At 44.7% G+C, this 26,860-nt stretch overlaps 1 protein-coding gene across 1 annotated transcript in view; it reads left to right on the top strand.

Annotated features, from left to right (window-relative positions):
• The first annotated feature begins 10,747 nt into the window (after positions 1–10,747).
• Positions 10,748–26,860, top strand: part of LOC144596318 (carboxypeptidase inhibitor SmCI-like) — a 52,959-nt gene continuing 36,846 nt past the window's right edge. The window contains exon 1 of the mRNA XM_078404564.1: positions 10,748–10,902. Within this exon, the coding sequence (XP_078260690.1) occupies positions 10,839–10,902 (64 nt within the window). The 5' untranslated portion in view covers positions 10,748–10,838. The remainder of the gene's footprint in view (positions 10,903–26,860) is intronic.

Raw genomic sequence — 26,860 nt, 5'->3', positions numbered from 1 at the left:
ATGCATGGAACAGATTCAAGTAAACTTGGAGTGGCCAGTGAAGGCTTCCAATGACAGATAATTTGTCTGGAAGATGTGCAAATCGCAGGAGGACAGAGGAGAGGAAGGAACAGCTGGAGTTATGAATTACTGAACATCACAGCTGTTAGAAATTTGAAATAAAGGAAAATGTTGGGAAGCCCAGTAGGCCAACAAACTATCATAATTGTTTTTACATTTCAGATGCTGGAAATCTAAAATTTCAAAAAGAAAATACTGCAAATACTCAGCAAGTTAGGCTACATCTGTGGGAAGAGTAAAAGTTATTGTTTTAGTTTGAAGACTCTTTATTTTCAGTTTGTAGTTTAGATCAAGGAGCATCTGTGGAATGAGAAAAATTGAGTTGGATCGCAGCGAGTCAAGGATCGATGGGGATATGAGTATAATGCTATCTCTACCCTTTATACACAATGTACAAGAGGACATAACCCACATGGCATGTCTTAAAACTAAAATGTGGTTGTATTATATGTAATGAGGAATACATTGTTAAAAGTTATATAATGTTGCAAGAACCTTCTGAAAACATTCTATGGAAATGAATATCACATCCTGGTTTGAATGCGGCATCTAATCTGGCATTCACATGCAATTGGCTTGAATGGTCTCCTTTAGTGCAGCAATTTCTATGTAACCAAGGGCAGTATGCAAATGTGGACAATATATATCTTTAAGTGAATACGTTAATGCTTGTCACTTTTCAACGCATCAATCTTTTGATCAGCTTTTACATTCCAAGTAGAATTATGCCTAGAAGCCCTATTCCAATATTGGCTTTTTCCTATTTTAAAAAAGCAGCTCCATATACAGACCGAGGCATTCTGCACAAATACAAGATTTTTGACTCGCAAATTTCATTTAACAGAAACCATTACACATTCCAGCCATTGCCCCACATGCATTGCAACAGCCCTATATTGTGCATGCAAATTCCACAAGAATAACCAACCTGTGCTGAATAATTCCTTCTTCCTCCCACCAAATCAATAGGCAGCAACTAAACTGCAAATGAAACATGGTAAACAAAAAGTTATAGATTGGAAATCCATTCACGATAAAGACCAGACATTAAGAAGATAATATTTCTGTGACATTTTAGATGGTAAATATTTTACATTAATTAACTACCTGCCAGTTTTGTACAGCCTTTGGAAACTGGTCATCATCCTTCCATTTTGGTGAACAATGTTTGGTATGATTAATGAATGAACTGTGTTTTTGCATTCATTATCATCCTAACCGTGCAACCCAAAATCAAGATCCAATATTGTATGCACAATTTACAATTGTTGTGTTTAACGTTAAGAACGTGTTCTTTTTCAAATAAGGCTGGCTCCCATAGCAATACAATTTAGCTTGTGCCTTCCTGATTATAATATTAAAGTTTGCTTAATAAGTCATTCCAGATTACGTTATGATCAACAGCGATCACTGCAGGAAACAAAGATACCTGGACCATAGGACCCGAAGACATAGGAGCAGAATTAGGCCATTCAGCCCATTGAGTCTGCTCCACCATTCAATTATGGCTGATCGATTTTTCCCTCTCAACCCCATTCTTCAGGCCTCCCCCCATAACTTTTGACATCTTTACAAGTCAAGAAACTTTCAATCTCCTCTTTAAAAATACCCAATTTCTTGAATAGACACAAAATGCTGGAGTAACTCAGCAGGCCAGGCAGCATCTCTGGATAGATGGAATGGGTGACGTTTCAAGTCGAGACCCTTCTTCGGACTGCTGTCTGGTTCTCAACCCGAAACATCACCTATTCTTTCCATCCAGAAATGCTGCCTGTCCCGCTGAGTTACTCCAGCATTTTGTGTCTATCATCGGTTTAAACCAGCACCTGCAGTTCCTTCCTACCCAATCTCTTGGCCTTAGTGGCTGTCTGTGGCAATGAATATTACAGATTCACCACTTTCTGGCAGCAGAAATTCCTCATTTCCATTCTATAGGCATGCCCTCTCCCACTACTGGAAATATCCTCTCCACATCCACTATCTAGGCCTTTCATTCTTTGGTAAGTTTCAATGATACCCCCTCATCCTAAACTCCAGCAAGTACAAGCCCAGAGCCTTCAAATGCTCCTCATGCATTAACCCTCCTCATACACCCCCGGGATAATTCTCCTAAACCTGTAACAAACCAAATTGTTTGGCACAGGTATCTTTGGTTTTACTTAATTGGCTTGTCTTCAATTACATTTTTGTGGCTCACTCTCTTACTTAAACTCCATACCTAAAGTGCATGTGGTGTGAGTCGAAGCAAATGTTGGTTATAGAGAAGATAATGTTAATTTTAAATATACTTGGACTAGTTTCAAGGAAATCTGCACTTCCTTGAAACAATTTAATTACTGACCAAGGACTAAGAATGGAGCAAAGGTAGATAATTTGAGGATTATAACATTGGTGACAATACAAGTTTTAATTTAATTTAGTCTAGAGATACAGTGCGGAAACAGGCCCTTTGTCCCATCGAGTCCAACAAGCGATCCTTGTACACTAGCACTACCCAACACACCAGGAATAATTTACAATTTTATCAGAGCCAATTAACCTATAAACCTGTACGTCTTTGGAGTGTGGGAGGAAACCAGAACACCCAGAGAAAACCCAAGCGGTCACGGGGAGAACGTACAAACTCCTTACTGACAGCAACCGTAGTCAGGATTGAACCCGGGTCTCTGGTGCTGCACGACTTTACCACCGCACCACTGTTCCCCCCTTAATGTGATAAAGTACACATTATTTTATTCATTTGATGCACAAAAGGTAGAAAATAATGATCCTATGATTATTCTCCTGTTAATGAATATATTTGTAGTTCGTCATGTCATGATTTGTTACCAACATATTATTTGCCAATAAAGAAACAAGTCTGACTCCAAATTAATACGTTACCAGCATCTTAGTGATATTTGCTTATGCATTAATGATTATGGTCCTGATTTTAAACACAGAATGCTGGAGTAACTCAGCAGGACAGGCAACACCTCTGGATAGAAGGAATGGGTGGCGTTTCAGGTCGAAATTCTGAAGAAGGGTTTCGACCCGAAACATCACCCATTCCTTCTATCCAGGGATGCTGCCTATTCTGCTGAGTTACTCCAGCATTTTGTGCCTAACTTCGGTGTAAACCAGCATCTGCAGTTCCTTCCTATACACATGGTCTTGATTTTGTTCTACTGGTAATAGAACGCCTGTGGTGAGATTGACAGTGACATCTGTTGCTCGAATGCACAGCCAAACATGGAAATTGAGAAGTTGTTTGCAAAGATGACGTTCCTTCGCAATGTGTTGTAGCAGTCTTGGTGACAGAAGCACCACAGAAATCACTGTTGACTTAAATGACTGCAAAGACTAATGTAAAATTTAAACATTGTTCAATCAAAGAAATCAAGGACCCCACAGCATAGTGAGTCATAATTAATGCTGTACAGTCTCCCTGCCTGCCGCACATTTTATTTATGAGTTTAGAATATTTTCCTCCACGTGAATATTAAAATTAATGATTTGCAGAAAGGTGCAAATTACATTTTAACCTTTTTTGTGTTTCTCCTTAATCCTATACATATCAGTATTTTTACATTATTTTGTGCGACGATTGATATGCTCTTTTGTATTTTCTATGTTAAACTAGCTTTACTTGCTGGGGATTTGTAGAAGTTACAGAGTTACATTGCATGGAAACAATCCCTTCCAGCTAAACCATCTCCACTGACCACGAAGCAAACGTCTACACTGATCCCGTTTTTCCTTTTGCATCCCAACCAATTCACTCCCCCTTTCTCCTCCCCACCTTTCTTCTGCCACCCACCTACACCTTTTTCATTATCTTCACCCATTTGCCAATCACCCCCCACCTCTCACCATGACCAATGTTTCACTCGCCAGGCTTTGCCTCCCTCCCTCCTCCCTTTTCCAGCTTTGATCCCACTACTGCATTGGTCTAAAGAAGGGTCCTGATCCAAAATGTCATCTGTCCTTTTCTTCCACTGATGAAGCCTCACCCTCTGAGATCCTCCAACAACTTTGTGTCAACATTGAACGCTGGTCGCTGGAGCTGTGAAGCAAGTGTGCAAACAACTGTGCCGCTGAGCCATCTAATTCTTTCATCTGTTTGTTAAAGCACCTTCCCTGCTGTTTGATCATGGATGCCGAGCATGGGTGACAGAGGGTGACATCAAATTCAAGCTTGGGTAACAAAAAAAGGAAATATTTTGGTCAGAGTCCACTAAAAATGGAGGCCTTCTCCTGTCCCCTGCTGCCCATATCCCTTATCTGTCTTTACATTTCATTGAAGATAGATACAAAGTGCTGGAGTAACTCAGTGGGCCAAGCGACATCTCTGGACAAAAGGAATAGGTGACGTTTCCCTTTTTTGCTGCCTGACCTGCTGAGATACTTCAGTATTTTGTGTTTATCTTCGGTGTAAACCAGTTCCTTCCTACTACTTTTCATTTTGCTCCTCTTGCTTCCTTATCTGACACAAAATGATGTATCTGTATTAGATCGACGGGCCCCAGCTGTGCATGCACAGACTGACGTTGAAAACACAGCTCGTCCTCCAGGCGGGGTGGGGGGTGTGGAGCGCATTTGTTAAAGTTAGTGGCAGCTCGTCGGCGCAGCAGTGCCCTCCCCCCCCCCCATTGGCCGCTACTCCCGTCACTCTGCCGGGTCCCGCCCCCGGCAGTCATCGTGTGCCCCCCCTCCCTCATTGGCCGCCACTCCTGTCACTCGGGCGGGTCCCATTGTGACGTGGAATGCTGAAGGCGACAAATGTAAGCTTGAAGGGTAATTTTTAAACTTTAAAATGTCTATAACTTTAAAAATATAAGACCAATTTGATTGAAACTTGGGCTAAACATACCCCAGGATAATGGTGAGTAAGGTGGTCCTAAAATTGTCGCGCTATCGTGTACCGTTTTTTCTGGATGAAAACCGCACAAAACATACGGAACAAGGACAAACAAACAAACAAACGGGGGAACTAACATACAGGGGAAGGGAACAAACAAGATGAGAGTTTTAGTAACTCCTGGAGTGTGCATGGGATGGGTTTTTAGACCAACGTATTGAGGAACCAACCAGGAAACGAGCTATCCTAGATGAAGTGTTGTACAAAGAGAAAGGAATTAGATGCATAGAGTCTCCTGCCCAGAGTAGGGGAATCGAGGACCAGAGGACATAGGTTTAAGATGAAGGGAAAAAGATTTAATTGTAATCTGAGGGGTAACATTTTCACGCAAAGGGTGGTGGGTGTATGGAACAAGCTGCCAGAGGAAGTAGTTGAGGCTGAGACTATCCCAATGTTTAACAAACAGTTGGACCGGTACATGGATAGGACAAGTTTGGAGGGATCTGGATCAAGCACAGGCAAATGGGACTAGTGTAGCTGGGACATGTTGGCCCGTGTGGGCAAGTTGGGCCGAAGGGCCTGTTTCCACACTGTATCATTCTATGACTATGACTCTATGAATAATTAACGATCTTGTTGTGCGTGATCCTTTGGGAATTAGTGAGCATGACTTAAGATAGACACAAAACGCTGGAGTAATTCAGCGGGACAGACAGCATCTCTGGAGAGAAGGAATGGGTGATGATTCGGGTCGAGACCCTTCTTCAGGGGAGAGGGAGATGCCTAGATAAGGAAGTGTATGGTGTGGAAATAGGACAAAGGTAATGGTGATCAAGGAAAATGTAGAATAGTTCATTGTGAGCTGGGAGAAGGTAACAACAAAGATTACAACATGACGACAGAATTCTTCATTAAGGGTGAAGATTGAAGCAAGTAGGATCCTCTTGGGAGCCACGATCGCCCTGACGTGCAGCGGCAGAGGCAGCGTCTTTGCCCGCCCTGAGTCGTGGGGCTTGGGTCAGCCCGCCGCGGACCTTTCACCGTCCGGCGCGGCCTGGAACGTGGCAAATATAACAGCGGGAGAAGACGGCAGGGGAAGAGAAATTACATTCTGGCCTTCCATCACAGTGAGGAGGGGACTGGAGGAGACTCACTGTGATGGATGTTTCTTTTTTTTGGTTTTATGTTGGTTTATGATTGTGTAATTGCTTATTTTATTGCTCTTACTGATGGACTGTGGGTGACGAAATCTCGTCCAAAAGACTTGTTTTTTGGATGACAAATAAAGGTAATTCTGATTCTGAATTCTGATCAGAAACTAGGGTCCTGATCCCAAAAGTAATGGAAACTGTAAAAGTGTTAGGCATGATTTGTGGCACTTTACAGAATAGGTTGACAGCTAATAGGCAATGGAAATATTTAAAGAAATTATACATGGGTTATAACAATAATTTATTTCCATCTGATACAAAAATGAGTCAGTGGCTCACAGAACAGGACTAAGGATGGGAAGTAGTTTAGAATTCAATAAAAGAAGACAAAAATATTGATCTAAGAAAGACGGAATATGAGAGTAAGCTTATGTAAAATAAATTATGTTAAAAAATCTTCAATTAATTTGTGGAGAAAAAATTTGGTGAAGACAATGTCAGTCCCGAACAACTAGAAACAGGGAAATTATAACTGGGACAAAAAAACAGAAAAATTAAATGACATAAAGGATATAAATAACCTTCCAGGCAAGGTTTTAGAGAGGGAGATCTGAAGGAAATCAGTGCTAATGGTAAGAAAATTAATAGGTCTGAATACTAGTAAAACCCCAGGGCCTGATAATCTATATCGTAGAGTACTAATGAAAGTGGCCATGGAAACAGCAGATGCCTTTCACAATGGAACAGTTATCACTCATTGCAGGGTGGTGAATTTTAAAAAAGAAAGAGAAAAATGGGGAATTACATATCTGTTAGCCAAACATCAGTTCATAGTCATAGTGTCATCCAGCAGAGAAAAATTGGCACTTCAGCCTTACATTTACATGCTAACCTTTTTTGTCTTTCTATACTAATCCACTTGCTCATATTAGGCCCATTTCCCTCTATACCTGGTTAGCACGCAACAAAAGCTTTTTACTGTACCTCGGTACACGTGACAATAAACGTAACTGAACTGAACTGAAAACCTAGATTATTCAAGTGCCTGTTTAAGTCCCCCTGAAATGTAGTAATTGTATCTGATTCCACCCCTTCCTCTGGCAGCACTTCCCAAATATCAGTCACACTCTGCATTAAAAAAACCTACTGTTCTAATCCCCTTTAAAATGCCTACCTCTCACCTTCACTGATTCCATCTTGCTTTTAATACAACTACCATAGGAAATAGATTCTGTCTATCTATATACCTTGTCTATGTCTCTCATAATTTTATATTTCTCTGGCAGGTCACCCGTCAACCTCCTTTACTCCAGGGAAAACAAACGCAGCCTATCTAATCCCTCTCCATAACAGAAACCCTCCATTCCAGGTAACATCTTGGTGAATGACCTCTGCGCTCTCCAAAGCAGTCACTTCGTTCCTATAATGTGGTGATCAGAATGGCAAGCTATATACTCCAAGTGCAGCCTAATATGGAGATATGTTGGGAATGTGTCCATCAGCAGATGATGAAGGGTAACTGTGTTGGATGATGGAGCAGATCGGAACCGCTGACGACCCTAATCCTGCTCCGAACCCATGTTCCTATGAGATCATATGACTAACATTGCACTTCAGAATGTATTTTACCATTTCCTTTATTACATCAAAACCTTCGTCATCAATGATTCCAAGGAACAAATTAAAGTGTGAATACTATGTTTTTTCTTACGAAATGTTGTTTTACTGATTCATTCATCATTTCTTTTCCATATAGAGTGTGTAAATAATCAAAAATCACAATCCTTTCCTGAAAGATGAAACAAGACTGCATGGAGCTCCATCCCTAAGGGATAAAATGAGATTAAATTACTGTACAGTGGCAACTCCTGTTAGTTAGGCCACTGCTTGGCTGAACCCTCAGCACTGAGACTGACAGGGTCTGGGCACTGCCCAGTCCATGAGGTTTCTCCAGCAGGGGTTGTGGAGAGAGAGCAGAGTGAACATGTGTGCTGGCAGCTTGCTATGTTAATAAAGCCATCCCGACTGAACTAACCTGGCGTCTAGCCTTATTCCGGGCTGAGCCGATCGCTCCCGCTACAGTACACTTGTTTAAAATTTCTGCCAGGCTATGAATTTTCTCACATAAGTATTTTATTACTATAATCAGAAACTTGGGGGAAATGCATGTCAGGTAGGGATACGCCACCCATTCCAAGCACAAGAGCCGTGACTCAGAGTTTACACAAGTTGGGGCAAATGTATACACCTTTCAGATCCAGATTAGATAATGCCATATTTACAGCAGGGTGCAATTACATTTCTTGTTCGCATGATGCTCATTGAGTAAACAGTATACAGTAATGATAGACATTACAAATCAGTAAACCCTCGTTATAACTAACGATGGTGGGGGGGTCCAATCTTGCCGATTGTCCACTATAACCAAGTACGGTATTACCATTGTATTAGTAGTGGAAGCAAACAAATGCAGCTGCCGGTTCATGCACAAAAGGACACAAAGTGCTGGAATAACTAAGCACGTCAGGCAGCATCTCTGGAGAATATGGATAGGTGACGTTTCAGATCAAGACCCTTCTTGAGACTCTCGATCCGGAATTGAGCTGGGTGCCCAGATGAGTTGATGAGCTGGATAAGAGAAGGTTGGCGGAGTCAAGGGCTGTGACCTGCATGGGCCGGAGTTCAGGTGAGGGTCGGCGGCGGCAGACGTGGTCTGGCAGCGGCCGAGGAAGTGTGTGGGTTGGCGGTGGTGACCAGAAAGAGGCGCCTGGAAGAGGAGCTGACCTGGGCAGCCAGTGCTGTCGGCAGCAGGGGAGGCGGGGGGGGGGGGGGGGGGGGGTGGGGTGGGGGGGGGGGGGGAGCAGATGAAGCAAGGAAGGTGTGGGCAGCCTTCGGTAGGTCTCTCCACTATAACCAAAGTCCATTATAAAGACATAGTCTGAAGAAGGGTCTCGATTCGAAAAGTCACCCATCTCTCCAGAGATGCTGCCTGTCCCGTTGAGTTACTCCAGCATTTTGTGTCTATCTTCCATTTTTAAAAATGTGTTAAAACGAGGGCTTACTATAAACAATTTAAATGCAAAACAGATTGCAGTGCATTCTATAGGAGCATAAAACACGTACTAGAGGATAACCGAATGAGGTAGAATTAAGAGTAATAACACTTGGCAGCACCTCTGGGTAGAAGAGATGATTGGTTCAGGACTCTAATAGCCATGGGCATCCTTGCTGATACTCTCAGCCCTCCTGATGCAATGCATCGTGAAGATGGACTGGATGGAAGGAAGTGCTGAGCCTGTGGTGAAATGGGAAGAGTTCACCACCATCTGCAGGGCCAAGCAGAGCAGTAGCCACACCAGGCTGAGATGCAGCCCATCAAAATACTTCTGTTAGTGCATCCGTAGAACTTCATAAGTTGCTAAGTTGGAGGAGCAGAATTAGGCCACTCAGCCCATCAAGTCTATTCCACCATTCGATCATGGCTGACCTATCTTTCCCTCTCAACCCCATTCTCCTGCCTTTTCCCCATAACCACTGACACCCGTACTAATTAAGAAACCGTCAATCTCCGCCTTAAAAATATCCATTGACTTGGCCTGCACAGCCGTCTGTGGCAACGAATTCCACAGATTCACCACACTCTGACTAAAGAAATTTCTCCATGTCTCCTTTCTAAAGGTACGTCCTTTTGTTCTGAGGCTATGGCCTCTGGTCCCAGACTCTCCCACCAGTGGAAACAGCCTCAACACCTTCACTCTCTTCAGACCTTTCACTTCCAGAAGATTCTCATAAATGATGTCCAAACTTCTCAGGCAATTCTCTGCACAGTTGCTCAAGGATGCCTGTCACCCTGGACTTTGTTTTTCCTCTCCTCTCCTTTCTGGGAGAAAATACAGGAGCTTGAAAGCCTGGGTATGTGGACTTACTTCCTCCCTGCTGCTAATGTACTTTGTGAACCAATACAAAGGACCCTGATCTTAAAGCCAACAATAAATTTCCACGTGTAGGAAAATAACTGCAGATGCTCCCGGTGGCTGAGCACTTCAACTCCCCCTCCCACTCCCAGTCTGACCTTTCTGTCATGGGCCTCCTCCAGTGCCATAGTGAGGCCCACCGCAAATTGGAGGGACAGCACTTCATATTTCACTTGGGCAGCTTGCAGCCCAGTCAGTGGTATGAACATTGACTTGTCCAACTTTAGATAGTTCCTCTGCCCCTCTCTTCCCCTCCCCCTTCCCAGTTCTCCCTCTATCTTCTTGTCTCCACCTTCCTTTGACCTACCCACTCCTCCTTCCTTTGACCTACCCCCCCCCCCCCCCCCCCCCCCCCCCCACTAACATCAGTCTGAAGAAGGGTCTGGACCCGAAACTTCACCCATTCCTTCTCTCCTGAGATGCTGCCTGACCCACTGACTTACCCCAGCATTTTGTAATACCTTCAATAAATGTAAAGTTGCATGTCTTTGTGGTGATTTCTCGAGAAGTCTGGTGTTTGCACAACGTCTGGCTGACTTTTTGACCCCTGTATCAAGCAGCACCACAGTCAGACATGACATGGTTTGGGTGTCACCCCCAGTCTCTCCATCCCAGGCACAGGGAGGGTGAGATGGCTTCTGTTTGGACGCACACAAGTAGGTGGGAGCCCAGCTCCCCCTCCCCTCCATGGAGTCATGCCACAGCCGGAAGTAGGTGGGAACTTTACTTAAGAAAAAACTTTGGAGAGCAGGAACGGACCGTCAGAAACAAGCCGAGGCTGCAAACACAGGGTGCGACCGTCCCATCTGCAACATGCTCCTCTGTCTACTGAGCGCTACGCTCCTCCTGCTCACCGCGGACAGCGGCACCACAACAGGTACACGGTGCAAGGGGAAGGGCAAGGGGAAGGGGAAGGGGAAGGCAAGGGGAAGGCAAGGGGAAGGCAAGGGGAAGGGGAAGGGTAAGGGGCAAGGGGAAGGCAAGGGGAAGGGGAAGGCAAGGGGCAAGGGGAAGGCAAGGGGCAAGGGGAAGGGGAAGGTAAGGGGCAAGGCAAGGGGAAGGGGAAGGGGAAGGGGAAGGCAAGGGGCAAGGGGAAGGGGAAGGTAAGGGGCAAGGCAAGGGGAAGGGGAAGGGGAAGGGGAAGGTAAGGGGCAAGGCAAGGGGCAAGGGGAAGGCAAGGGGAAGGCAAGGGGAAGGCAAGGGGAAGGGGAAGGGAAGGGGAAGGCAAGGGGAAGGCAAGGGGCAAGGGGAAGGTAAGGGGAAGGCAAGGGGAAGGGGAAGGGGAAGGGGAAGCCAAGGGGAAGGGGAAGGCAAGGGGGAAGGGGCAAGGGGAAGGTAAGGGGCAAGGGGCAAGGCAAGGGGAAGGCAAGGGGCAAGGGGAAGGGGAAGGGGAAGGCAAGGGGAAGGCAAGGGGAAGGGGAAGGGGAAGGGGAAGGCAAGGGGAAGGCAAGGGGAAGGGGAAGGCAAGGGGGAAGGGGAAGGCAAGGGGAAGGGGAAGGGGAAGGCAAGGGGCAAGGGGAAGGCAAGGGGAAGGGGAAGGTAAGGGGCAAGGCAAGGGGCAAGGGGAAGGGGAAGGGGAAGGTAAGGGGCAAGGCAAGGGGCAAGGCAAGGGGCAAGGGGAAGGGCAAGGGGAAGGCAAGGGGCAAGGGGAAGGGGCAAGGCAAGGGGCAAGGGGAAGGGGAAGGGGAAGGTAAGGGGCAAGGCAAGGGGCAAGGGGAAGGCAAGGGGAAGGTAAGGGGGAAGGGGAAGGTAAGGGGCAAGGCAAGGGGCAAGGGGAAGGCAAGGGGAAGGGGAAGGCAAGGGGAAGGGGAAGGTAAGGGGCAAGGGGCAAGGGGAAGGGGAAGGTAAGGGGCAAGGGGAAGGCAAGGGGAAGGTAAGGGGGAAGGGGAAGGCAAGGGGCAAGGGGAAGGGGAAGGCAAGGGGAAGGTAAGGGGGAAGGGGAAGGGAAGGCAAGGGGCAAGGGGAAGGCAAGGGGCAAGGGGAAGGGGAAGGCAAGGGGAAGGTAAGGGGCAAGGCAAGGGGAAGGGGAAGGGGAAGGCAAGGGGAAGGCAAGGGGAAGGCAAGGGGAAGGGGAAGGGGAAGGTAAGGGGCAAGGCAAGGGGCAAGGGGAAGGGGAAGGTAAGGGGAAGGGGAAGGCAAGGGGCAAGGGGAAGGGGAAGGTAAGGGGCAAGGGGAAGGCAAGGGGCAAGGGGAAGGGGAAGGCAAGGGGAAGGTAAGGGGCAAGGGGAAGGCAAGGGGCAAGGGGAAGGGGAAGGCAAGGGGAAGGTAAGGGGCAAGGCAAGGGGAAGGGGAAGGGGAAGGTAAGGGGCAAGGGGAAGGGGAAGGTAAGGGGAAGGGGAAGGCAAGGGGCAAGGGGAAGGGGAAGGTAAGGGGCAAGGCAAGGGGAAGGCAAGGGGAAGGGGAAGGTAAGGGGCAAGGGGAAGGCAAGGGGCAAGGGGAAGGGGAAGGCAAGGGGAAGGTAAGGGGCAAGGCAAGGGGAAGGCAAGGGGAAGGGGAAGGGCAAGGGGAAGGCAAGGGGCAAGGGGAAGGTAAGGGCAAGGGCAAGGGCAAGGCAAGTGGAAGGCAAGGGGAAGGCAAGGGGAAGGGCAAGGGGAAGGTAAGGGGCAAGGCAAGGGGAAGGCAAGGGGAAGGGGAACAGCAAGGGCAAGGGGCAAGGCAAGGGGAAGGGCAAGGGGAAGGCAAGGGGCATTTGCAAGTGTTGCTACTGTGCTTTCTCGCTGCGATCAAACTCCTTGATCACTCGGAATGGGTAGCTTCTGCGTTAAAACGCCGCCCTTCCCACTTCAGTAATTTGCTGGGATTTAGAATGCTGTTGAGATTGGTCTGATAGTGAAACCCCCCCAGGAGAGGGGCAACTGCAGACACGTCCGTGGCAGGAAGGTTAAGAGCCACAAGGGGAACTGCAGATGCTGTTATCCTGGCTGAGCAAAACACAAAAGTCTGAGCAAAACACAAAGGGAGAGGTTGAGTAGTCTTGAGCTGGAGGTTGGGCAGCCAGGGACTCTATTCCTTGGAGTTCAGGAGGACGAGGGGGTGATCTTATAGAGGTGTATAAGATCATGTCTCTTGCCCAGAGTAAGGGAATCAGGGACCAGAGAACATAGGTTCAAGGTGAAGAGGAAAAGATTTAATAGGAATCTGAGGGGTAACTTGTTCACACAAAGGGTGGTGGGTGTATGGAACAAGCTACCAGAGGGGGTAGTTGAGGCGGGGACTATCCCAACATTTAAGAACCAGTTAGACAGGTATAAGGATAGGACAGGTTTGGAGGGATATAGACCAAACGCGGGCAGGTGGGACTTGTGTAGCTGGGACACGTTGGCCAGTGTGGGCAAGTTGGGCTGAAGGGCCTGTTTCCAAACTGTACTCTAAGTGCTAGAGGAACTCAGCTGGTCTAGCAGCATCTCTGGAGGGAAATGGACCCGTGACATTTCAGGTCAGGACCCTTCTTCAGACTGATTGTGGGTGGGGAGAGGAAGGAGAAAGCTGGAAAAGAGAAGTGTGACAGACAAACCCTGGCAAGTTGTTTGGGTGGGGGGGGGGGGGGGGGGAGTGGGGAGGTGTTGAATAGCAGATGGGTGGAGAAAGTGACAAAGGTTAGCGGTGAACTGGAGACAACAGGGTGTCACAAAAGGAGAGAAGAATATGGCTGAAATGTAAAACCAGAAAGAGGGATATGTGGAATAGGACAAGGGGGAGGGGAAAGGGGGTTGAAGGGAATGAGTGACTTGGGGATAGGAGTTGAGTGTAAAGCATATTCGAGCACTGGTGCACATTTTGTGGAATTTGAAACCTAATTCCAATTAAAGATAATAAAAATTAACTTTCTCCTGGGCTGTTCTTAATATGGTTCAGAGTTACCACAGCACTGTACATTATAATGTAGAGATTAGAAGTAGAAACAAGGAGCCGCAGATGCTGGTTAATACACAAAAGGACACAAAGTGCTGGAGTATCTCAGCGGGTCAGACAGCATCTCTGGAGAAAGCAGTCAAGATGTGGAAATAAGGGACTGCAGATGATGTTCAGGTAACATCCAGCTGCCTGACCCACAGAGTTACTCCAGTACTTTGTGTCTTTATCGTAGGGTTTCCTCAGCATGGTAACAAAAATACTTGCATTTAAACAATGCCCTTAAGGCTGACTTAAAGGGCTACACGTGCACTGATGTACGTTTTGAAGACTGGTTATCTTTGTGACGTAAAGATGATCATTGGCCATTTTTGCTCATAGCAAGTTCCCACTGACAGCAAGATGACAATGTTCAGGTAATTTAGTGACGTTGATGGAGAAAGGAATATTGCGCAAGATGTTGGGAATAATCCCCCTGCTTTTGGGAATAGCACCATGGAAATGTCAAAATCCACCATGAAGCGGTCTGAGTTAAATGTCTGGTCCAAAAAATAGTATCCGCAAACGTGAAGCGTTTTTTTCCTTTTTACCGCATTGGAGACTGACTATAACTGACGAATTCTGAGGCAAAACCACAAACTTCTGACTCAGCAGTGACAGTGCTTCCAATTTAGCCACAGCTATATTAAGACGTACATCAATGTCAGACTTTATACTTAGGACTAAATTGTCTAGCTTGAAGCAATATGGTTTGGATTTTTTAGTTACACTATCAATATGATCGTTATTTGGCCAGCATTAAGTTAAAGGAAAGTCCAAAACCTCCCCTTCCAAAGCTCTTTTTATGACCATATCATGTGAAAATTTCTGGATATTTTGTAGTTAAAGAAATACTTCTGAAGGGGGGTCATTTTTCCAGTTTTGCGAATTATTTGTCTTGGTGCCAATTGCAAACTGAACTATCTGCTGACTATGGCTTCTATTTATCTAGAGGAAACAAAAAAAAAGATTTAAATTCTTTGGCCCTGGATTGGTATGCATATTTAGTAAACTCCCTGTTAACTATGTATTTTCAATCCCAAACGTTTTCCAACAGCTAATAAAACTGCCCGTGAAAGTATCAAAAGGTGGGATGAGTTTGGGAAAGGTATAGTTAATAACAAAGAAGATTAAAACATAGTATGCTGCATGGGTTTCTTGCCAAAAAATGATTAAAAAAAACATGGAACAAACTTATCTGTGGAAAACTTAATTCTATGCAGATAATAAGGATGAATTTTGGTAACAGGCAGAAATGAACTCTGAAGTAAATAGGAGTCCTCAAATTACAGAAGGGATGTGTTCTGAGAGGCATGTTGTTAATTGAAATTCTATAAATTGTAAAGATTGGGCAATATATTAATAGAGTCATAGAGTGATACAGTGTGGAAACAGGCCCATCGGCCCAACTTGCCCACACCGGCCAACATGTCCCAGCTACACTAGTCCCACGTACCCGGGTTTGGTCCATATCCCTCCAAACCTGTCCTGTCCATGTACCTGTCTAACTATTTCTTAACCGTTGGGATAGTCCCAGCCTCAACTACCGCATCTGGCAGCTTGTTCCATTCACTCACCACCCTTATGTGAAAATAGAAACATAGAAAATAGGTGCAGGAGGAGGCCATTTGGCCCTTCGAGCCAGCACCGCCATTCATTGTGATCATGGCTGATCATCCACAATCAGTAACCCGTGCCTGCCTTTTCCCCATATCCCTTGATTCCGCTAGCCCCTAGAGCTCTATCAAACTTTCTTTTCAATTCATTCAGTGAATTGGCCTCCACTGCTTTCTGTGGCAGAGAATTCCACAAATTCATAACACACTGGGTGAAAAAGTTTTTTCTCACCTCAGTTTTAATTGAAACTGAAAATGTCAAAAAAGAGAATTTTCGTACAATATATTCCATGCATAAAGAGTGGCATGTTAATGTGAAAAATAACTTTGTAAACAGAAAGCACCATATTCCGAAAAAGTCATCAGTGTGTTGTGAAACTTTATAAATCAAATGTTAGCAGACTAAGCTGTACTTCCATGTGGTCGAGCAGCAATAGAGGCAAAGGGAGCAGATTCCAAAATCATCAAAAATATCAACACGGGCTGTAAATCTTGCAAGGAATCCACAAATCAATCACTTACTCAGAACGGCTCGATTGTAGAGTTTTGCATCTCACAGGTGGTTGTGATGACCAATTATAGATTTAAGAGTTATAAATTAGAGTCACAGAAGACAGAGGATAGTGGAGGAGGGATGTTTTTATCACTGAGGTCTGTGGCAATTAGTTCACGTTCACGAGTTACAGGAATAGAATTAGGCCATTCGGCCCATTGAGTCTACTCCGCCATTCAATCATTGCTGATCTCTGCCTCCTAATCCCATTTTCCTGCCTTCTCCCATAACCCTTGACACCCGTTCTAATCAAGAATTTGTCTATCGCTGCCTTAAAATTATCCACTGACTTGGCCTCCACAGTCCTCTGTGGCAATGAGTTCCACAGATTAACTACCCTCTGACTAAAGAAGTTCCTCCTTTCCTAAAGAGCGCCATACAAATTGTAAAGACTGGGCAATTAGTGTTCCAATGGGATCAATGCTGGAGCCTCTGTTATATATATTTTAAAATGTCAGTGAAAATGTAGGCGAGCAAAACACAAAAATCAGCAAAGTCATGGTTGGTGAGGAAGTTTGTCAAAGGAAGTACCAAGATATAGATCAGTTGGAAATGTGGACACAGAAAGGGCAGATGCGGTTTAATCCAGACAAGTGTAAGTTATTGTGGGACCTGGGGTGGAGGGTACTGCACCGAGGAGTCCCCTGCAACCTGTTTCTCTCGCGGCTCACAGACCCGCCAGCCGCCTGCCACTGTTGCGGACTGGAAGAGTCTGTGTACCACGTGTATATGGAGTGTGTGAGGTTGCAGCCCCTGTTCCAATATCTAAAGGGTGGAGTGTTGGAAGCTGAAGAGAATCCTGATAATATATACAATTATGTGAGACATGGGTAAAATAGATAGAGACATTTCCCATGAATGGAAAGGCATAGACTGCATAACTTTAAGGTATGAGAGAAAAATGTTAAAGGATGTTTATGTGGAAAGTTGTTTCACATAGGGAATGCTGCCGAGAACACACTGGCAGAAGAGGTTTTGGAAGCAGATATGATAGCGAAGTTTAAAAGGCATTTAGACAGTCTCATGAACAGGCAGAAAATGGAGGGATATAAACCATTAGTTTAGCTTAGTAGTGTGGTTGGCAAAGACATGGTGGGGCTGAAAGGCCTATTCCTGTGCTGTATTATTCTATGTGTAGGAGGAAACTGCAGATGCTGGTTTAAACTGAAGATAGACACAAAATGCTGGAGTAACTCAGTGGGACAGGCAGCATCTCTGGATAGAAGGAATGGGTGACGTTTCGGGTCGAGACCCTTCTTCAGACTCTTGATCTGAAATGTTACCGATGCTGCCTGTCCCGCTGAGTTACTCCAGCGTTTTGTGTCGATCTTCTGTACTGTTCTATGTTCTATGTTTGTTCTATAATGCTGAAGGCCAGATTATATTTGTGGAAAGAGGAACAGAGATAATGTTTACGGATAAAAATTCTACATCAAATTCAAGGATAAGCTTGGTAAATATGTCAGGTATAACTTTTATGATGAAATGTGGTGGATATGCGTAATAATATTGTGGATCAGTTGAGCTAAATACGACACTGCCCCGGTTATTAACACCCACATTGAGATATGTATGGTTTTGATGTTTTAACAAAATGTCTATTTTGTTATTTGTATGAAATATTCAGGTCAGATGTTGTTGGTCCAGTGTGCCACTCATAAACCTGCATGTATGTGCTTACCTGTGCTGGGTTTGGAGGGCTAGCTTTACCCCCCTGCCCCACCTCAACGCCATTTAGGGCGGCATGGTGGCGCAGCAGTAGAGTTGCAGTCTTACAGCACTAGAGACCCGGGTTCGATCCTAATTACGGGTGCTTGTCTGTACAGAGTTTGTACGTTCTCCCCGTGACCCGCGTGCATTTTCTCCGTGATCTTCGGTTCCCTCCCACACTCCAAAGACGTACATGTTTGTAGGTTAATTGGTTTGGTATAAATGTAATATTGTCCCTGGTGTGTGTGGGATAGTGTTAGTGTGCGGGGATCGCTGGTCGGTGCGGACTCGGTGGGCCGAAGGGCCTGTTTCTGCGCTGCATCTCTAAACTAAAAACTAAACCTCCCCATTTATTCACAAAATGCTGGAGTAACTCAGCAGGTCAGGAAGGAATGGGTGACGTTTCGGGTCGAGACCCTTCTTCAGTCTGAAGAAGGGTCTCGACCCGAAACGTCACCCATTCCTTCTCTCCCGAGATGCTGCCTGACCTGCTGAGTTACTCCAGCATTTTGTGAATAAATCGATTTGTACCAACATTTGCAGTTATTTTCTTATTCTAAACCTCCCCATCTCCTGATCTCCAGTTGATAACTGGGCCATGGGTGGCAGAGTACAGAGATCCCCCACTGAAACATCCAGTCAGGCGTTGACAACATGCAGAGCTGCATTTGGAACTTCTTTATAATTGATGTTAACAGTTTTTAAGTGAGACATTATGGAAGTAAATAATTAAAATGAATAACACTGTGAAAAAGTTAAAGTTAATTAAAGCCCCATCTAAAATATTAAACCAAATTATTAAATCATTGTTCAGAGAATAGCTTGAATTTCTCTCAGTCTCCAGTTCTGCAGCCCTGAAATTCACATTAATTTCACTGGAGTCACAGAACCTTTGATGGATGTGTTCTTGATAAATCGTCATAATACCGTGGAAACCATCCCATTAATTTGTTGGCCTCAGGAGAAACACGTAGAATGATGTTAAAACTCATAAAAGTTTCCTTTGACATGTGTGACATCAATCTGATTTTTTAAAAATCTGTGCGTTAAGCAACGAATGGGAACACCAGACACTATTGCAGAAATGCTGTCAATGAGTTAATCATTGCTGAGGAAAGTGACACCATTATTACGAAGAGGTCTATTGAAAGGTTGGCAATGACTGTGCATTAGTCTTCCTTCTTTTGGTGGCGTACTAGTCAGCTTTATCTATGATTCAGTTTAAGGGCACCTTGAAAATCTTCCTATTTCTGAAGATCAAAATAACTTTATTCTGGCTGCCAATATCGTTGCACTCCAAAAATGCAAAACGCAGTTCAGAAATATTCCTGTCTATCATATCATATCATATATATACAGCCGGAAACAGGCCTTTTCGGCCCTCCAAGTCCGTGCCGCCCAGCGATCCCCGTACATTAACACTATCCTACACCCACTAGGGACAATTTTTACATTTTACCCAGCCAATTAACCTACATACCTGTACGTCTTTGGAGTGTGGGAGGAAACCGAAGATCTCGGAGAAAACCCACGCAGGTCACGGGGAGAACGTACACACTCCTTACAGTGCAGCACCCGTAGTCGGGATCGAACCTGAGTATCCGGCGCTGCATTCGCTGTAAAGCAGCAACTCTACCGCTGCGCTACCGTGCCGCCCTATAAGCCTATAGTCTATAATGTCTATAAGCCATTCTTTCCTGCAGGCAGGCAACTAGAGGTCAAAATGATTTTGTTGGGCAGTACCTTTGAGAATTATCTCAGATCTGTCAGAGATAGCCCTAAGAGAAACAGCAGAGACTACACACTGGAACTATGACACATGAGTTGGGAAAAGGAAAGGGTCCATTCATAAATCAAGGTCTTTCACATTTAAAAAATATTAGTTATATATAATTAACAGCGAAACTTGGTGGGTCAACGTCACCCATTCCTTCTCTCCAGCGAAGCTGCCTGTCCCTGTTGAGTTACTCCAGCATTTTGTGTCTATCATTGGCAGAGGAAGTAGTTGAGGCACATATTATTGCAACATTTAAAAGACATCTGGACAGATACATGGACAGGAAAGGTTTAGAGTGATCTGGGCCAAATGCGCACACGTGGGACTGTGGGAGTGTAGATGGGACAGCTTGGTCAGCATGGGTAAGTTGGGCTAAAGGGCCTGTTCTGTCACGTTTGACTCCCTGAGTCTCCTTTTTATGCACCGCCTTGGGATCAAGAATAATGCGCTTCCATAGTGATTCTGTGGGTTCTGAGGTGATTGATGAGGATGAAGTGGGAAGCGCAGACTCTTCCATGAATGGGGCAAGAGCCGCCATGTTACCTAAGCCCTGCTACTTAGTTTAAGTAGTTAGCTCAGCAGTTTAACATGCATAAGTTCTGCAGTGCTGTCAAGACTATTTATGGCCCAAATACTCAAGCCCATCCCCCACTGGGAGACAGGAGCAGAAGGGAACTTATCGAGGACAAATTGGTGGTCAATGCCCATTGAAAGGATCATTTTAAAGACTCCCAACTCCGAGTAGCCTTGACTCCATCCCACAATAGTCTGTTCAGTCCAGCCTTGCCAATACTCTTGACCTACAAGAAGATGAAGTGGCCATACCTTAGCTAAAAATATAACAAGGCCTTCGGAGCAGGCTGCACCCATGCTCAATTTCTAAAGCTCAACAACAAGAAGCTTCGGTCACAGGGACCTTGAAGATGACATAATCATGGCCATCTCCAAGAAAACAATTAAGCCTGACTGTTATCTGTAGAGAGGTGTCCACAGTGCTTGTCACTGTGAGATCACTCCCATGTTTCTCCACGGTGCCTCTCAGTGACCAAGGAGCTGCTTCCCAAATCGGAGTGCAAATTCTGTCCATCTAGTGGCAGAGTGGATACTTTTCATAAATTGATTGCATCTTGTCTGTAAAAATGAAGATTCCCCCTACCATGCCATAGAAACAAAATTCACTCTATCATCTTACTAATTCTGCATAGGCCTAGTTACTCTACCAATTTTGCGATTTAAAAATGTAAATAGAAGAATTACATACTCCTCTATAATAATTTTATGGAAAAGAACACGTAAAAGTGTTCTACATACAAAAATGTTTAAAAACCAGAACACTGCACTTGCAAAAAATCTAAAGCAAAACAAAAGAAGTTGGAAATACTCGGTAGTTTGTGTTAATGTGTTAGTTAGATGAACTTTCATTAGGATATCAAAATAATTCATCGGCAGTGAACTGTTTTGGTAGTATCTACTTTGGGGTTGTTAAAACGTGATAATAGACAATAGACAATAGGTGCAGGAGTAGGCCATTCGGCCCTTCGAGCCAGCACCGCCATTCAATGTGATCATGGCTGATCATTCACAGTCAGTACCCTGTTCCTGCCTTCTCCCCATACCGCTATCTTTAAGAGCTCTATCTAGCTCTCTCTTGAAAGCATCCAGAGAATTAGCCTCCACTGCCTTCTGAGGCAGAGAATTCCACAGATTTACAACTCTCCGACTGAAAAAGTTTTTCCTCATCTCCGTTCTAAATGGCCTACCCCTTATTCTTAAACTGTGGCCCCTGGTTCTGGACTCCCCCAATATTGGGAACATGTTTCCTGCCTCTAACGTGTCCAATCCCTTAATAATCTACTATGTTTCAATAAGATCCCCTCTCATCTTTCTAAATTCAAGTGTATACATGTCCAGTCGATATGAGAGCATAAAGCTCATTGCTTTAATCAGATTTTGCGTACCTGCTGAGATTGATCCCAGCACAAGAGACTTTAAAACAGCACCAGAGACCGGGTTCGGTCCTGACCTCAGGTGCTGTCTGTGTACAGTTTTCACATTCTCCCTGTGACCATGTAGGTTCATAAGTTCACAAATCATAGGAGCACAATTAAGCCAATCAGCCCATCAGGTTTACTCTGCCATTCAATCATGGCTGATCTATCTTTTCTTCTCAACCCTCTTCTTCTGCCTTCTCCACATTAAATTTAATACCCTTACTATTCAAGTATATGTCAATCTCCGCTTTCAAAATACCCAACAGCCTTGGCCTCCCCAGCCATCTGTGGCAATGAATTCCACAGATTCTCCACCGGCTTTCCCAAAGATGTACAAAATTTTACGTTGATTGGGCCGAGAGAGTCGATGCAAAAGTGGGATAACATAGAATTAGTGTGAATGGGTGTTGACTTGGTGGGCCAAAAAGCCTGTTTCGATGCTGTATTTTTCAATTAATCAATCGATCGATTTATCAATCAATCAATTTAATTTTTTGAAATAAATTGTTAAAATTTGAATATGTTATTGAACAACAAATTTAGTACATTCATTGAAATATAAAACCACTACCTACAAGTCAATTATCAGGAATTCTGAATATCACATATTCTCAATATCCTGGTACTTCATTTATTTATGAACTAAGAACATAGAAACATAGAAAATAGGTGCAGGAGGAGGCCAATTGGCCCTTTGAGCCAGCATCGCCATTCATTGTGATCATGGCTGACCATCCACAATCAGTAACCTGTGCCTGCCTTCTCCCCATATCCCTTGATTCTGCGAGCCCCTAGAGCTCTATCTAACTCTCTTTTAAATTCATCCAGTGAATATGCCTCCACTCATTTTCACATTCATGTTGAATGTATGTTGTTTGTCACTAATCAGTCAGGAATTGGATGGAACCTGGCAGTCACATTCTACAGGCAGTCTGGCTTTCAATACCCCTCTCAATCTGCTGCTCCTAGAGTTAAACATTTCATTATCTCTGAGATTAATTATTTTTCTTTTCCTCAAAATGCAATTGGGTATCCCCATCCTCAGAGCAAATGATTGCCAACCTTTCAACTTATAATGTCCATACTCAAGGGGAGCCAATCAGTAGTTTAGCAACTTTAAGAACTGTGCAGTAGATTGCGATGGATGCAATTTCCCTTGATATGGTTTTTAGACAATAGGCAATAGACAATAGGTGCAGGAGTAGGCCATTCAGCCCTTCGAGCCAGGACCGCCATTCAATGTGATCATGGCTGATCATTCTCAATCAATACCCCGTTCCTGCCTTCCCCCCATACCCCCTGACTCTGCTATCCTTAAGAGCTCTATCTAACTCTCTCTTGAATGCATTCAGAGAATTGGCTTCCACTGCCTTCTGAGGCAGAGAATTCCACAGATTCACAACTCTCCGACTGAAAAAGTTTTTCCTCATCTCTGTTCTAAATGGCCTACCCCTTATTCTTAAACTGTGGCCTCTTGTTCTGGACTCCCCCATACTCCTCCACCTGGAGTACTGTGTGCAGTTTTGGTCTCCAAATTTGAGGAAGGATATTCTTGCTATTGAGGGCGTGCAGCGTAGGTTCACTAGGTTAATTCCCGGTATGGCGGGACTGTCGTATGTTGAAAGGCTGGAGCAATTAGGCTTGTATACACTGGAATTTAGAAGGATGAGGGGGGATCTTATTGAAACATATAAGATAATTAGGGGACTGGACACATTAGAGGCAGGAAACATGTTCCCAATGTTGGGGGAGTCCAGAACAAGGGGCCACAGTTTAAGAATAAGGGGTAGGCCATTTAGAACGGAGATGAGGAAGAACTTTTTCAGTCAGAGAGTGGTGAAGGTGTGGAATTCTCTGCCTCAGAAGGCAGTGGAGGCCAGTTCGTTGGATGCTTTCAAGAGAGAGCTGGATAGAGCTCTTAAGGATAGCGGAGTGAGGGGGTATGGGGAGAAGGCAGGAACGGGGTACTGATTGAGAGTGATCAGCCATGATCGCATTGAATGGCGGTGCTGGCTCGAAGGGCTGAATGGCCTACTCCTGCACCTATTGTCGATTGTCTATTGGGAACATGTTTCCTGCCTCTAACGTGTCCAACCCCTTAATAATCTTATACGCTTCGATAAGATCCCCTCTCATCCTTCTAAATTCTGAGATATTGACATGCCTGTGTGTGCATTGTATTGATAAAAGCTCAGTTAGGAGAAACTTGAACACTGTATGTTATCAGCATCAGTTCCAACTTATACAGGAACCCAGAGGACTGAGTCAATTCACTTATTATACCACGGGCTTAAAGATTTTCTGAGCATTCCAGATTCTGCATCTTAAATTGACAGGATTGTAGTTGAAGGCATATCTCTGGAATTAGTTTGTCATGGATGGATACTACCTGATAATCATCACATTACGGAGTAATAAGAATCAGATTGTGGTTACAACCTGAGTAAAGTGCAGAAATTAAAGCTTGTAGTCTTTAGGAATATAGACAATTCAATTTTTAATCAGCGTCCTGTGCTTCTCTATTTGCTTGCCACAATTTTGAGTTTATTTTCCAATTATCAGAGATAACCCAGATCCCCAAACCAGTGGGAACATTTTTTTGCTGTCAGTTATCCTCAGCGCCTTGAACAATGACAAGCCCTGGTTTACAGCTGAACTCAGACAGCTCTGCCAGTCTAAAGATGAGGCCTACAGGAGTGGGGATGCAGACCTCTACAGGCAGGCCAAGTACAAGCTGAGAAGAGGAATTAGAGCTGCCAAGGAAAGGTACTCTTAGAAGTTCAGGAGCAAGTTCGCAGCTAATGACTCATCTTCAGTTTGGAAGGGCTTGCAAGAAATCACCAGCTACAAGAGGAAAACCCCCCGCTCCTTGGACAGTCGTCAGCTGACCAACGACCTGAACGAGTTCTACTGCAGGTTCGATAGACAGAAACATAACCCTGATCGGCTTCTGCTTGTACAAGTTTCAGGTTCTTTCCATGATTGTGTTGGCTTCCTTTGGGCGCTATGATTTCCTCCCACATTCCAATGATTTGCTAGTAGCTGAATCAAGCGCCGTACAATGGTCTTCAATGTGTGTGTAAATGGAGCAAAAAAAGAATCAAAGGGGAGATGTCTTGCATGTGTGATGGAGAGTAGGCTGCAGAGGTTTGGGGGAATAAAGAGAGCGAGAATGGGCCCCAAGGGAATGTGTCCTTGAAAGGTGCCATGAAGTCAGTGAGCTGAATAGGACCTTTCTATCTATGTACTAAAACTCTCGTTTGTTTGTTTGTTTGTTCCTGAACTACAGCTAAAATGGTACATGGTAGCGCGACAATTTTAGGCCCACCTTACTCACCGTTGTCCCTTTGGTGCTAATGGAAGAAGTTTCATTGAAATCGGTGGTATATTTTTAAAGTTATTCACATTGTAAAGTTTAAATCTATGTCCTAGGGAGAGGACGGAGGGGAGTGGGAAGGAAGGGAGGGGGGAGGAGGGAGGATAAAGGGGGTTGAGGGGGATGGAGTGGGGGGGGAGGGAGGGAGGGTGGAGGGGGTGGAGTGAGGAGTGGGGAAGGAGAGGGTTCTGCAACAATGCAGGAGAGGTTTGGGCCCAATGGGTCCACTTGGTCTATGTTGTTATAAAATCCGAACAGCTCAATATAAGACCAATAATAAGACTAAGCTGTTATCAGGCAACTGAAGAGCCTGTCCCACTTAGGCGATTTTAAGGCGACTGCTGGCGACTAGGCTGTCACCGACAGTTCGCCTGGGTGTCACGGGCATGATCATGACGAGTCTTCAAAGAATCATAGTGGATCTCGCCGCGTCGCTGAGAAATCATCCGGTATGAAATTTCTCGGCGACAGGTGGCTTGTCGGCAGGTATCGTTGCTTATTGCGGGCGCTGTCACATGCTGTCCCCAGGTTATTGCCTTATCATGTACCTATACTGTAAATGGCTCGATTGTAATCATGTATTGTCTTTCTGCTGACTGGTTAGCGCACAACAAAAGCTTTTCACTGTACCTCGGTACATGTGACAATATCTAAATTGTAGCTGCAACTGTAACAATATTTCCTTCATTAGATGGTGTCAGCCAGAAAACTACATTTCCAAATTCCAGTTGTGGTTTAACCACAATTTTGTACAGATGGAGCATGATTTTTTTTTTTGCCTTATATTGTCGCTACTTGGATGAAAAGCCCAGCATTCCATTAAACTTTGATTGTAAAAACACGATGAGAAGTTTGAATAAATTAAAGGTTTTTATTCACAAAATGCAGGTCAGGCAGCATCTCGGGAGAGAAGGAATGGGTGACGTTTCGGGTCGAGACCCTTCTTCAGACTGAATTAATTTCTGCCATCATGTAGCAGTAGGATGGTTAAATAGTTTCCCGAATCCTTCTAGGAAGTCTTCAAAAGGCTTTTTTTCCCCCTTAACATTTTGCTTCTCCTCATTTTGGGTTCTGCAGAGAATAGTTCACGATGACATTGGTGATATGGGGCTGGCAACAGGTTTGGAAATTTTCATCAAGAATATTGAAAGCTGAATCCAGAAAATAAGATATGTCAAGGCTGTGAAGCCTAATTTAGTATGGTCAATAAATGCTGGTTGTGCCAGCAACACTCCTTTCCCCAAAAACTACTTTTAAAAATGACTGAGATAAGCTGCTCTCCTGTGACCTATTCTGGCTTTGGTGCTTTGTGGTTGACTAGTTAGCGTAACAACCCGGGTAGTATTCTCAGCCTACACCTTTCACTTTTCTTTACCAAACCAAGCAGCTCTTCTTCAATACCTACGCATTATGGGGAGAATTATCAGAAGTGTTAAAAAAGCCACAAAAGAGGGCAGGTGAGATTTGTACATAACATGGGCGGCACAATTGGCACAGTGATAGATGTTCGACCCGGGTTCGTTCCTGACTGCGGGTGCAATTTGCACAGAGTTTGTATGTTCTCCTCCTGACCACGTGGGTTTTCTTCAGGTGCTCTGGATTCCTCCCACATTCCATAGACGTGTGGGTTTGTAGGTTAATTAGCTTTCGTAAACTGTCCCCAGTGGTAGGATAGAGGTAGTGTACAGGTGATCATTGGTCGGGGCGGACTCGGTGGACTGAAGGGCTTGTCTCCTCACCGTATCTCTGAATTAAGTATACAGCTGGGAAACGCAATGTGCCAGGCAGCATCTGTGGAGTGAAAGGAAAGACCACATTTTAAATATGGACCCTTCAGACTGATGTCAACTATTCTTTAATCTGGGATCTGAAAAAAAAGAGATGTAATCAGGCTCAATAGTAACTCGCAAAATGAAACTGG

Source organism: Rhinoraja longicauda, chromosome 8 (assembly GCF_053455715.1).
Source record: "Rhinoraja longicauda isolate Sanriku21f chromosome 8, sRhiLon1.1, whole genome shotgun sequence".
NCBI classification, from domain to species: Eukaryota; Metazoa; Chordata; class Chondrichthyes; order Rajiformes; family Arhynchobatidae; genus Rhinoraja; species Rhinoraja longicauda.
Note: the sequence above shows the minus strand (reverse complement) of the source record. Positions and strands in the feature narration are given on the sequence as shown.